A 12,507-nucleotide genomic window follows, 5' to 3' on the forward strand; every position below is an offset into this window, starting at 1 on the left:
TGTTGTCTCAATTTGTGTACGTGTAGCGTATTGTGGAAGCGCAACCAATACCAACTTAGTACAATGTAGAGGAAGTAGAATACAAATATAATTGTTCTCTGAAGTTAACTTCGAGTGTAAGAAGAATTAATTGAGGACAAGATACGATAGCATTTATAATGTAGTTTAGAAATGGTTCATCTAAAATTGCCGTAATCTTGTGTTATAGTCCCGTCAGTAGTTGCTCCCATGAAGAACAAGACTAATGTGCAAAAAGGTGGAAATGTCACTCTGTATTGTAATGTATCTGGGACACCGACTCCACATGTGTCTTGGACTCATGTCAGCACAGGCAAGAAATGGTTCGGTAAAACATGGGTTATACTTGACGTCAAGGTAGACGACCTGGGAGAGTACAAATGTGAAGCAAGCAATATTTATAAGAATGATAGTAAAAGTGTCTTTCTTTATTTTCCGGGTAAGTGTGAAATATATTTTTGGTACAACCCTTTATTTTGAAAGATTTTGAAAGGTTATTCCCATCAGAACTGCAAAATATTTTCCGTGAAAGAAAAAGATAACTAGCTCAGGGAAAAGTTTGGAAGAACTTGATAAAGCTGCAGATCGTGTTAGGACAGTATTTCTTGTTGCGCCAAACTTCAGCTCGTGTTTCTATAATGATAGATGGTAACACGGAAATTTTTTTACGTCTTTCTTAATTACTACATGCCCCTATCTGTATTTGAGTACACGTTAGACTAGGATTGAGGCAATGTTTTTTTTTTTTCCTTAAAGGAGTAGGTCACTCCAAAAACCGTGTATTTTTTTCCATCACCAATAAAAAGTTCACATTGAGTTGAGTTACTCACCGTTGTTTTAGCTTCTGAACTGGATGCGATCCTAATGAAAAAGAAGTGAAAAGTTCGACACCGGGAGCCGCCATTTTGAAAGGATCTTGAAGGCCAGGCCGCATATACCTGACGTCATTCCGTCCGAGAATGTGTTTGTTCGTTTGAGCTTTAGTATGGTTGCGCTTGAAGCTAGAACGTGCTAGTGATTCCGGGGATGATAATAATCAAGTTGAATGGAACCATTGGTTGGAAAATGCTCTGTGGTGTACTTGTGAGAGATGTGCAGCCATGCCAACGCAAAGAGAATGTGTTTGTTGCCGAGAACAGCCGGAGTAGGTCACCAAGATGGAAGGTACATTTTACAGTACAATTGCAATGAACGCAGTTAGCGGAAGAGGAAGTTTATTTTTAATTGTATATTGCTCTCAGAATTGAATTGGTGGCTTAAATAAATCCCCAGTATAATGCTTTTGATCTGATCTGTCTCCATTTTTATTTTACAGGCGGTTCAATGCGGAGGGAGTTCTGCTATCACAGAAACTGACGAGTTTTCAATGGTGTGTTTAAATCGGGCGAATGCTTTCCACCTCACAAGTCTGTGTTTTTACTTATAAAATTTGGATACTTTTTGCCCGTGCTCGTACGTGTTTGCCAGGTTTCTTTACCCTTATGGACTACGTGGACTCTTGTGAAATACGCAGTGACTTTACATGTAAGATGCGAAGTGAAATCGACGTCTTTGACGTGAAATGTGAAATTGACGACATTCCTTATCATTACATAAGATTTTTTATGAGAATTGTAATTTGTACTGTTGGAAAGCTAAGCACATGTAATGGATTTTGGATAGAAGAAAAAAGTTTATGGAACTTTTACATGCGTAAACATCAGCTGATGAAGGAAAATTCACTCTGCTATTGTGTTTATCCGTATCGCATGTGTCGTGTTTACTCGCCTCGTTACTTGGCAAAGCATGCAGTAAAATTAAAGCTTCATTTTTTACCGTAGATTTGCTTTCATTAGCAACTGTAATTCCCAAAAATGATGTGAATGCAAAAACACTGTCCTTAATTAATGATGAATCGTGTTGATAAAATTGAAAACAAATTGTAACACATTTCAGACAAAATATTATTTACATGCGGATATCGGATTTCGCTATAGCGGGACTTGTTATCGGTAATTGTCGATATGTAGATAGGACTGATGTACAGTTAACTACTTCTTCCGATGTATTCCAAATCAAATTAGATAGCATTTAAAAATTTGTAAGTATTTTAACTCATCCCTGGCTGTCAAGGCCGATTATTAAACACGCTCTGATTTTGGCCCACACAAGAGATTTATAAAGCGAAAAAAATACTTTTTCGATAAAAGAAAACCGTACCGGGGTTAGTTTGACGTGTAATTTTAAAGAAATCTGCAGGGCATTTGAAGTTCCCACGGTATCCTAAGAAATTTAATATATCACTTCCAAAAAACGCATGCAGTCGCTATGCATCAATGAACACGAAAACACGAAAACCCTAGCGCCAGTCCACGAAATATAATGAATTAAAGTTTGTAACATAGAAGCTTTTTTTATAAATACTGGTAAGACTGGTAAATGATGACAAGAATTTCATTCAGCCATTTTCTCTGTTATTATAGAAAAAAAAAAAAAAAAGCGGCAAACTGATTATACATGAAACTGACCCGTGATTCACGCCGTTTTAGCGTCTTTTTCGTGAAAATATATTGCCTAAGGGGTCGAAAATTTTTGGCGACTAAAATACTTGTGCTGGCGACCAAACCTGAAAACGTAGGGGCCAGCTGGCCCCAAGGTTTTTTCTTGAAATTCAAGCCCTGTAGTCCAGCGAGGAACTTCAATTTCTTGCGCAGAAATGATATTTACCCAATCAAGTCAACGACAGTTCTGCCGGGCAAAAATCTTTTTAAAAGTGAAAAGTATAACTGATAGCTACCTCTTTTCGTTCCTTGCGATGCGCCGTTCGCTTGCAATACGTGCCTTTACAAGGGCCTTCCGTTGAAAAATTGTCGGAAAGCATTTTTCTTCAATGACCTCCTTCTTGTGTTTCCAGCCACAAGCTCAAATCGGTATTGAGTTTTGAAACAGTCGTCTGTGAAATGCTCGTTGCACGCGTACACATTTTCGAGTTTTTTTGGCATGAATCTCTCATCCCGACGTAGCTGTTCGAACCACTTCTTTGGCAATTTTTTGTTCTTTTTAGGCAAGTAAAGGGAAGTCACTCCCCTTTCCCTACCCTTTTCGGTTCCGGTTTTACAGCCCGGGCCAAATTTTTCAGCTCACAACTGAATTTAGAACAGAAAAGAAGAGCATTAGCCTTTGAGCTTTGCGCCAATTCGGACGGAATGACGTCACGGATATGTGGCCTGGCCTTCAAGATCCTTTCAAAATGGCGGCTCCCGGTGTCGAACTTTTCACTTCTTTTTCATTGGGATCGCATCCACTTCAGAAGCTAAAACAACGGTGAGTAACTCAACTCAATGTGAACTTTTTATTGGTGATGGAAAAAAATACACGGTTTTTGGAGTGACCTACTCCTTTAATGTACACCAGTGTATAGTCTTACAGGTCCCTATTATGGTTAGGTAGATCTCAACCAAGCTGACTGGAAACTTATTCTACTGGCGTCAAACTTTGGCCTATGTACGTCAATTTTTGGATAAACAAAGCATGAAAGAAAGCAACATAAATCATTTGCAAAACTAGAGAAACTCCTTATGTTTTGGTGGTTATAAATATTTTCATGTATAATTATGTGTCTCTTTAATTTATTTGCTGGATTTATAGAAATGTGTATTTTCATAAGTTCAGTGTGTTGGAATGTTACAAATATGCCTGCATGTGTTTCTTTGATGGATTTAAATTAGCCTTATTTATTTGTTGGCCTAATTGTGCCTTTTTTAATAGGTGGATTGTGTGAGGAAATATGTCCTAGTGAGAAATCCTGTCGTCAGTTTGGACAATACGTCTGTCTTTGCGAAAAAGGAAAGAGAGGAACAAATTGCGAAGAAACCGGTACGTTATCTTTATTCCCTTGTGTTGAGCTATGTAAGGATAAATGAAAATTACTATCATATAGATTTTTATTGCACACTCTTTTCGTCACTTCTACACTAATTTCAACACTGGCAATGCAAATGCTTAAACTACTAATACGCAAGAATATGTGAAACATATATATGCTTTAACCTCCGTGCGCAGTGCTCGTTTATTTATGTATGTTTAGCAAAAGTAAAAAAAAAATAATTAATAAACATAAAATCAGTAAAGCGAAACGATACATATCCCGGTTTACAGGTCTCAAGTTCCTAAGACGTAATTTCAATATGTCTCGTTATGTCATGCCTTACATTACTTTGATTTCTCTTCCTCGGTTTTCGATAAAACACTACTCCCCGGTCAGCTGACCCCATACCAACCCACCCAAAAAATCAACGGGAAAATAAAATTTAAAAAAGCTCAGAATTATCAAAGGGACGACTTCAAGTTCACAAATAAATTAAGCTTACACGAAATTTCCAAAATGGCGCATACGGCGGACGAGTTGCAAATTTCCGACTCTCTTCTCCTTCGATTGCACGTGCAGGTTTTGTTTACGGAAAATCAAGCAAGGAATTACTTGGTGTATCATCAAGTGTGATATTCGTAGCCATCAGAAAATTATACAGTGAATCAAAAGTAGCAAAAAAAACGCTGGCAGTATGAACACACTCGCGATCGACTGCGGACAACACGAACACGTGATACGTAAACATTAACCGGAAGTCGAATTTTGCGTGGTAGTTCCAGGTACAGATGTTGCCAGTTTTCCCCAAGCCAATATTCGAATTTAAAGTGATTTTGAACAATTTTCTCTTTGATGCATTTGGTCGTGGACGAAAGTACCACAGACTCTCAAGTAACTCAATCTCGTTTAAAAGATACTTCCTTAAAACAGCTTTGCAGATGTAAATGATGGCCTTAAATGGTGAACAGCACAACCATTTACAACTATCCAGGTACATGCATAAACGGACAACAAGCCATCAAGCTTCATTGAGGACGAGCCTATCTTCCAATGTTCAAAGCAATTTATCAGCTATTATTTCACTTAATTCTATAGAGGGTGGCGACATTTTCATCGGGTTTTTCGTTGGGCGGCGTTGAAGGGTCGGTTAAATTAACTAATTAGCGTTTAGTTTCGTTGTGAAACTACATCCTAAGCACTTGTTTGAATTCCGGTTGATCGTGTGCGTGTACCTCATGCCGCACTCTCGAACTTATTTACCTCCCAGCATTGCTTGGTTAATTTCATTACTTAATTTTGTAATGAGCACGAATACCATACTTGATGAGATTCCAACTTGTTCTGTGCTCGATTTTACGTAAACAAAACCGGCACTTGTCACCATCAAAGGAGGAGAGTCGGAAGTCTGCATCTCGTCCTCCATAATGGAAATTTTACGTAAGCTAAATTTATTTGTGAACTTGAATCGGTCCCATTGATTGTTCTGGAATTTTTTAAAGTTATCTTTTCTCGTTGATTTTATAGAGGGTCAGTAGAGGGGCAGTATACTGGGCGTCAGTGTTTTTTCGAGACCCGAGAGAGAGAGTCATGAAACACATGTAAGCAAATATATAACGACACATGCAGACATTATTTCACGCAATACCAACAACTTGGGATGCGAACTGTTCATGAAAGCTGATAACCGTATCATTGGTGGTTACTACAGTGACGTCTGCTCTACCGCAGGGTTATTTGTTTTTGTTTATTTTTTAAATTACATCATATATTTGAATTTGGTTCAAATAAATCAGAAAGATGCATAGCCTACGCGTCAAAGAGATTGGAAAATACATTTCTAAGCATTTTCTAATATTTTGAGTCTGAAAAATGGCAACTACTTTTTAATGAGAATCAAAATTTCAGTAAATATTATTTTGTTTATATTTATTACTGGCTGTGCTCTATACATGTGAACACATACAGCACGCGTCTGTACATGCTCTAAATAAAGTTTCTCCAGGATTCACGTTGGCTAAATCTGCTCTTTATACTTGTCTAATTGATGTTTCTAATTTTATTAACGTTTTGCTTTTGTTCCTGTTTACAGAACAATTAAAGAATACTTTTGCTGTTGAAATTGAATTCAAAATAGTATATAAACCAGAGTATGAAGACTTGGAGCATCTAACAACGAAAACTCTTGTCAAACGGATAGAAGATCCTGTAAGTAGTTTTTCGCGACTTAGAGTAGCGAGAGCATATTATTTTGCGTGTCATATGAATTGAATTAAGTTTAACCTTAAAGGAGAAGGTCACTCCAAAAAGCTTCCTTTCTTTTGTCTTCGCCTCTTAAGTGCCTGTTATCCTGAAGAAATTCGTCTCGCAATAAGTGACTTCGGAGGCCGCCATTTTAAAACCGTCTTGGCAGCCAGCAACCTCGTTCCTAGGCCCCCTCTCCCCTGCCCGCCTTGGTCGTTGGGAGAAAGACCCTGGTTGCGGCTGGTCACGTACCCAACCAGAATCTGGCTGGTAAAAAAATCTGTTGGGTGGGTAAGGGTGGCAGAGTGTTTTGATTGTTGCTGTGACAAACTTTGCGGGTTTCGAAACCTCGAGCAGTGGCTATAAAAACTACATGCTTTATCGCGGTTAAAAGTCGAATTTTGCAAATGAAGAATGCAACATTATTTCTGCCGTCTCGAAAATATAGAAGACTTTCGTTCACAGTCGATTGGCAGTCGATCGCGAATTACTACAAACTTTTCGACGGTTACCACATGTAAAACGTCACGTGTACGTATCGAATCGAAGTGACACTAGAGAATCAGTCTCTTGAATCTTTGAATTCGGAAGTAATTTATTGTTTTGTTGTGCGGTATTTTGGATGTTTTAAGCATTTCTGTCACACAGCCGCCGGTAAGGCCGATCCGATTAGTCGAGCATTCTGACTTGCGTTTGACTTACGACAATGTAAAATGATTTTATACAGTTTTGTACCAGATCGACAAAAATTATTCGTTGACTCTACCCCGGTGGAAAAGTGGGCACGTGACCAGCTGCAACCAGAGTCTTTCTCCTAGCGATCAAGGGGTACAGAAGACGGAGCCTGGGAAGGAGGTTGGGCAGCCAGGCCGTGTTTGTGTGACGTCATTCCGTGTTACTCGAAATTGGCGGGAAGGAGAAAAATTTATAACTGACTTGGCATCCTTCACAAAGTCAGCAAAATCTATTTTTTTTTCCAAGCGATTATCCACTTCACTATCTTCAATGCTATCATTTCGGAGTTTGCAGCATATTTGGCTCAAAATGATATGGCTCAAGAACAGCCATGACCTAGAGTGGTAGTTAAAAGGCTCTTCAGAAGCTATTTGGACAAAATCTCTCTGGCTGAATGACGTCACGAAAACGCGCCCTGGCTCCTGAGTACCGTTCAAAATGGCAGCAACAATGTTCGAATTATGGGCTTCTTCGGAGACGAATTTCATAAGGAAAACCTACACTTTAGAGGCTGAAAATGCGGTGAGTGGCTAAACCTAGTACAAGGTTTTCATTAGCGTTGACAAAAATGTACGTTTTCTGGAGTGACTTTCTCTTTTAAGAAATTCTCGAGTGCTTTGAGCAGGAGTTAACGGGGCCTTTCTTAACGTTAACGTTGAATGCTTTACGGGAGAAAACTATCGGGAATTACAAAATGTCTTTTTGTAACTCCAGATGAGACAAACAACCCATAAACCTCTCAAGGAGGTCGATGAGCGAGCATTTTTAAGGAAAGAGAGAGAACAAAAAAAGACAAAAAATGTACGTTTTCTGGAGTGACTTTCTCTTTTAAGAAATTCTCGAGTGCTTTGAGCAGGAGTTAACGGGGCCTTTCTTAACGTTAACGTTGAATGCTTTACAGAAGAAAACTAGCGGGAATTACAAAATGTCTTTTTGTAACTCCAGATGAGACAAACAACCCATAAACCTCTCAAGGAGGTCGATGAGCGAGCATTTTTAAGGAAAGAGAGAGAACAAAAAAAGATAACGATGTAATGTGGTCACTTTCTAGTTTGTTACATGCAATGTATGCTGATAATTATTTCAGATACGAAACGAAACCAAAGGCTGTGGTATCGCTAGTGCAAAGGTGGTAAAACTGAGGTAATTATTGTTTGTTTTTACTGTCAACACTATGCTCGTATTCTTATTTGTCAAGAGACAACCATGTTACATTGGCGGCCATTTTTAATTCCATTGTTTCAAATAGCTATTATGGGATGTGCAGGAGGCATCTACATACTAATTTGTCCCCTGAGCATCCCATCAGAAATGGCCACCGTATCGGTAAAAAGGCCCGTTTCCTATACAAGGAGATCGTTCTCGCGAAAAAAACAAAAAACAAAAACAAAAAACAAAAAACAAGCGCTTTACCTGCGTTAAAGACATCAGAAATTCAAGGAATTTAGAGTTGGAAAGAAATAAGCTGCGACTGACATACTGCTGTACCAGTTTGGAACACCAATATGGCCGCCAAAAAGGCTTGTAAGGAGCAAAACATATTATTTTTACCCACCAAAGATGTAAGACGTGAAATTAAAAGTTATCAAATGTACACAAAATTTAAAATCTAAAGCGGCCTCACAGCATATATCACAGTTTTTACAATTATCTATAAAGAGTGATAGATATCTGCTCTTAATACTGTTTTTAAAACTCTTAGCATTAGGATTCTCTCTCAGGATGCTCTCACTAGGATTCCAGTAGCTGCTGAAAGCTCAAAGCTCTATAGTCTGTTCAAAATATTAGTTTTAGAAAACATTGAAAATTGAGTTCCGCAGCCTATGACAAAACCCCATTAAAATATTACTTTCGAGTTGAATAATTATCTACCTCTAGCTGGTCCATGTGTGCTAAGCAAGATATTATGTACCTTCCATGGCAAACCTTGTAGTGTCTTTTCTCGGTTATTTGTTTGCTTTCTTTTATCCTTTTTTTTGCTGTATTTACAGAATGGGAAGCGTCATTGCAGATATGGAGCTGACATTTAATGAAAAAGTGGGTGCAAGCGAGGTACAGGCATTACTATCAGAGGTAACGAAAGATGGAAAGCTAGGCGACCTCGAAGTCAGTCAAATAGTTACTGATGCATCTGTTGAAGGTCAGTTGTTCTTACATTACACATATCTGCGAATCTCTAATTTGAAATAGTGTTGAGCCGTAAATAAATATATATATATATATATATTTTTTTATTTCTCCATTTTAAAGATTCATACCCCACATAGCGCTTTCTGTGCTTACTTTCGTTTTCGCAATTATGGTTAAGTTATTCGCCTGGTGCGAATCCCTAGAGGCGTAGGAGTACGGTATACCAAGTTAAAACTGGCAAGGTTTTGTTCAAGACAATAGTGCCTTCTGAGCGCAACCGACACTTACTTTTTCATTAAGAATTTTAGGCAGCCGTGAGATGACACTTGGCAGTACTGTACATCAGAACTTAACTTGCCATAATATCAGTTCTCAGATATATGTTTTCCAGCGCATCAGACTACCATCGATACTCGTTCTTCAGATCTGTAATGAAGCGCCATAATTATAAATCAGATCTTTGGCAGAAAATTACGTTGAAGATAGGAGATTTACATTTTTAAACTTTCATAGCTTGGACCTGTACTCTGAGTGTAAAATCAACACTTCAGATCTGTATTGTAGCATCTCTTCATCAGATATTTGGTACAAAATCAACCCTCAGATATGAGGTATAACTTTTATACCTCAGATCTGTAGTGTAACATCAATACTTCAGATCTGTTTTGTAGCATCTACACATCAGATCTTTGGTACAACATCATTTCTCAGAGATGAGGTATTACTTTTATACCTCAAATCTGTAGTGCAACATCAATACTTCAAATCTGCAATATGGCATCGCTACATCAGATTTTTGGTATAACATCATTTCACAGATATGAGTATAACTTTTATACCTCATGTCTGTAGTGCAAAATTAATACTTCAGATTTGTAATGTGGCATCGCCACATCAGATCTTTGGTACAAATCATTTCTCAGATATGAGGTATAACTTTTATACCTGAGATATGAAGTGTAGCATCAATACTTCAGATCTGTAATGTAGCATTGCCACATCAGATCTTTGGTATAACATCATTTCACAGATATGAGGTATAACTTTCATACCTGAGATATGAAGAGCAACATCAGTACTTCAGATCTGTAATGTGGCATCACCTCATCAGATCTTTGGTACTATATCATTTTTCAGATATGAGGTATAACTTTTCTACCTCAGAACTGTAGTGCAACATCAATACTTCCTTCTGTAACTTAGAATCCATACATCAGATCTTTGGTATAACATCATTTTTCAGATGTGAGGTATAACTTTTATACCTTTAATAAGAAGTGCAACATCAATACTTCAGGTCTGTAATGTATCATCTACACATCAGCTCTTTGGTGCAACGTCACTTCACAGATATTAGGTATTGCTTTCATACGTCAGATCTGTAGTGCAACATCGATACTTCAGATCTACAATGTGGCATCGATACATCAGATCTTTGGTATAACATCATTTCTCAGATATGAGGTATAACTTCCGTACCTTTAATAAGTAGTGCAACGTCAATACTTCTTATCTGAAATGTAGCATCAATACATCAGATCTTTGACAAAACACTATTTCTCAGATGTTAGGTATAACTTTCATACCTCACAGATCTGTAGTGTAACATTAATACTTCAGACCTGTAATGCAGCATCTATAGACATCGTATCTTTGACAAAACATCCCTTTTGAGATATTAGGTATTACTTTCATATATCAATACCTCAGATCTGAAATGTAGCATCCGTACATCGGATCTTACAATTAATTGACCCGGCAACATCATTTCTCAAATATGAGGTATTACTTTCGCACCTCAGATCTGGTATATAGCATCAACAATTTAGATCTGTACCGTAGCATCCATTCATCTAATTATTAGCACAACAGCATTAAAGCGAACAGCACTGATCTCTTGTGCGCGTGACATATAGTCATACATATGCTAAAATGTGTGTACATGTTGTCATTGTGTGCGCAGCAGTGAAACTATACATTAAACAGATTAAATATGACAGTCCAAGTTTTGTCGAGGAAGTGTTTTTCATGTTAAAAAATACATTTATGTGTGGATTTATTTCTCTTGTTCTCTATTTTCCAGCAAGGGAGGACGTCAAAGGGACAAAAGTGGTGCAAACAAACGTTTTCAAGAACGAACGGGAGAGCACCTGTGATTCTGCTATTTAATCAACTAAGCCTACAATCTATTTAAGGACTTGCTTCTCACTCGCCGCAAAATTATTATTTAAACCAATCGGAGTCCATCCTCTATAGCGGTACTTTCGTGATCTAATGATTGCCTATTATTCCCCATACATTCTCCAGCTCTTGCAGGAGGGGAATTTCAGTGGAAAGGGGCCCCACAAAACATAAATTTAGTATGAAGACATGATTGATTATCACAGTTATACACACAACTTTAAAGGCAGTTGTGAAATTAAAGCCTGAAAAAAATTCAGGCCTAAACGGGATTCGAACCCAAGACCTCTGTGATACCGGTGCAGTGCTCTACCAACTCAGCTATCAAGCCAACTGGGAGCTGGTCACATTGTGAGTTGGAAATATACTTGTAGATTGTAAAGAATGCAAGTGAACATATGGATGTATTACGAACTCAAAATATGATCAGTTCCCACTTGGCAGTACTACTGATTGATTAACATCTGTTGTTGTTGTTGTTGTTGTTGTTGTTGTTTAAATTACAGGTACTTATGCGCAACGGATTGAGCCAGAAGGGTAACTAGATATTTTTATTTACTATTCGATATGTAAGGCGTTGCATTGCCTATTCAGGGATCGTCCAGTCTTAAGAGTAGTCTAGTTAAAAAGCCCAGCTTGAGATGTTTCAAAATCGACAAGCGGTTTGTAGCTTCTGCCTTTCCGCTTGATAAAATGGACGTGCTTTTTCGTGCTTTTTTGTCGCTTAATTTTTGTTACCACGTTGTTAAACTTAACTGCAAACTTGTTAAAGAAGCATGAAGATATAATTCAATTAGCAATTACTTGTTGCTGATTTAACTTATAAAAGACTTTTTGGCCCATGTTACAGTTACAGACAGTTGCTGCGTCTCCGGCTTTTATAACTCTCGAGAATTCTTCCAAGCCCCCCAGTTCAACAACCGTATTTAACTGGCCTGGCAGCTAAGCAGATGGAGGTGCGAAGTTACCTACTGATAGTTGCGTTTAGAATTGATATACGATTGAGATGACTGGCTCAATGCACTGGTCACAAGAGGCATTTTCTTCTGGTGGTTGCCAACTACCATTTCATTGGTAAGCCATTACAAGCTTAGCAATTAGCGAACTGTAAGTAACTGTAAGCTTTAAAGGCCAACATGTCCTATGATTTCTCGTAAGTGAAGGTCGGTGTTCCTCGAGAGGAAGGCAAATACAAACATGAACAGACACCTACCAACTCTTTCGCTCTCAGGCGTTAAAACGAGAGGCTCAGAAAATCGTTGAGGTAGCATTGCATACCAGTAGGAGGTTCATCGGTATCTACGACTCACCATGGGTCTGAGCTGTTTTTCTGTGCTCTTGTAAACGTTAACCTG

General features: G+C 38.2%; 1 protein-coding gene across 1 annotated transcript in view; it reads left to right on the forward strand.

The window, feature by feature from the left end:
* The window catches only part of LOC110053034 (hemicentin-1-like), a 53,667-nt gene extending 42,476 nt beyond the window's left edge, over positions 1-11,191 (forward strand). The window contains exons 14-19 of the mRNA XM_089294252.1: positions 209-457; positions 3,766-3,873; positions 5,955-6,070; positions 7,929-7,984; positions 8,833-8,981; positions 11,055-11,191. Of these exons, the coding sequence (XP_089150378.1) occupies positions 209-457; positions 3,766-3,873; positions 5,955-6,070; positions 7,929-7,984; positions 8,833-8,981; positions 11,055-11,140 (764 nt within the window). The 3' untranslated portion in view covers positions 11,141-11,191. The remainder of the gene's footprint in view (positions 1-208; positions 458-3,765; positions 3,874-5,954; positions 6,071-7,928; positions 7,985-8,832; positions 8,982-11,054) is intronic.
* Positions 11,192-12,507: the final 1,316 nt, after the last annotated feature.

This window comes from Orbicella faveolata, unplaced genomic scaffold, assembly GCF_042242905.1.
Source record: "Orbicella faveolata isolate gen_17 unplaced genomic scaffold, um_ofav_v1 contig_25, whole genome shotgun sequence".
NCBI classification, from domain to species: domain Eukaryota; kingdom Metazoa; phylum Cnidaria; class Anthozoa; order Scleractinia; family Merulinidae; genus Orbicella; species Orbicella faveolata.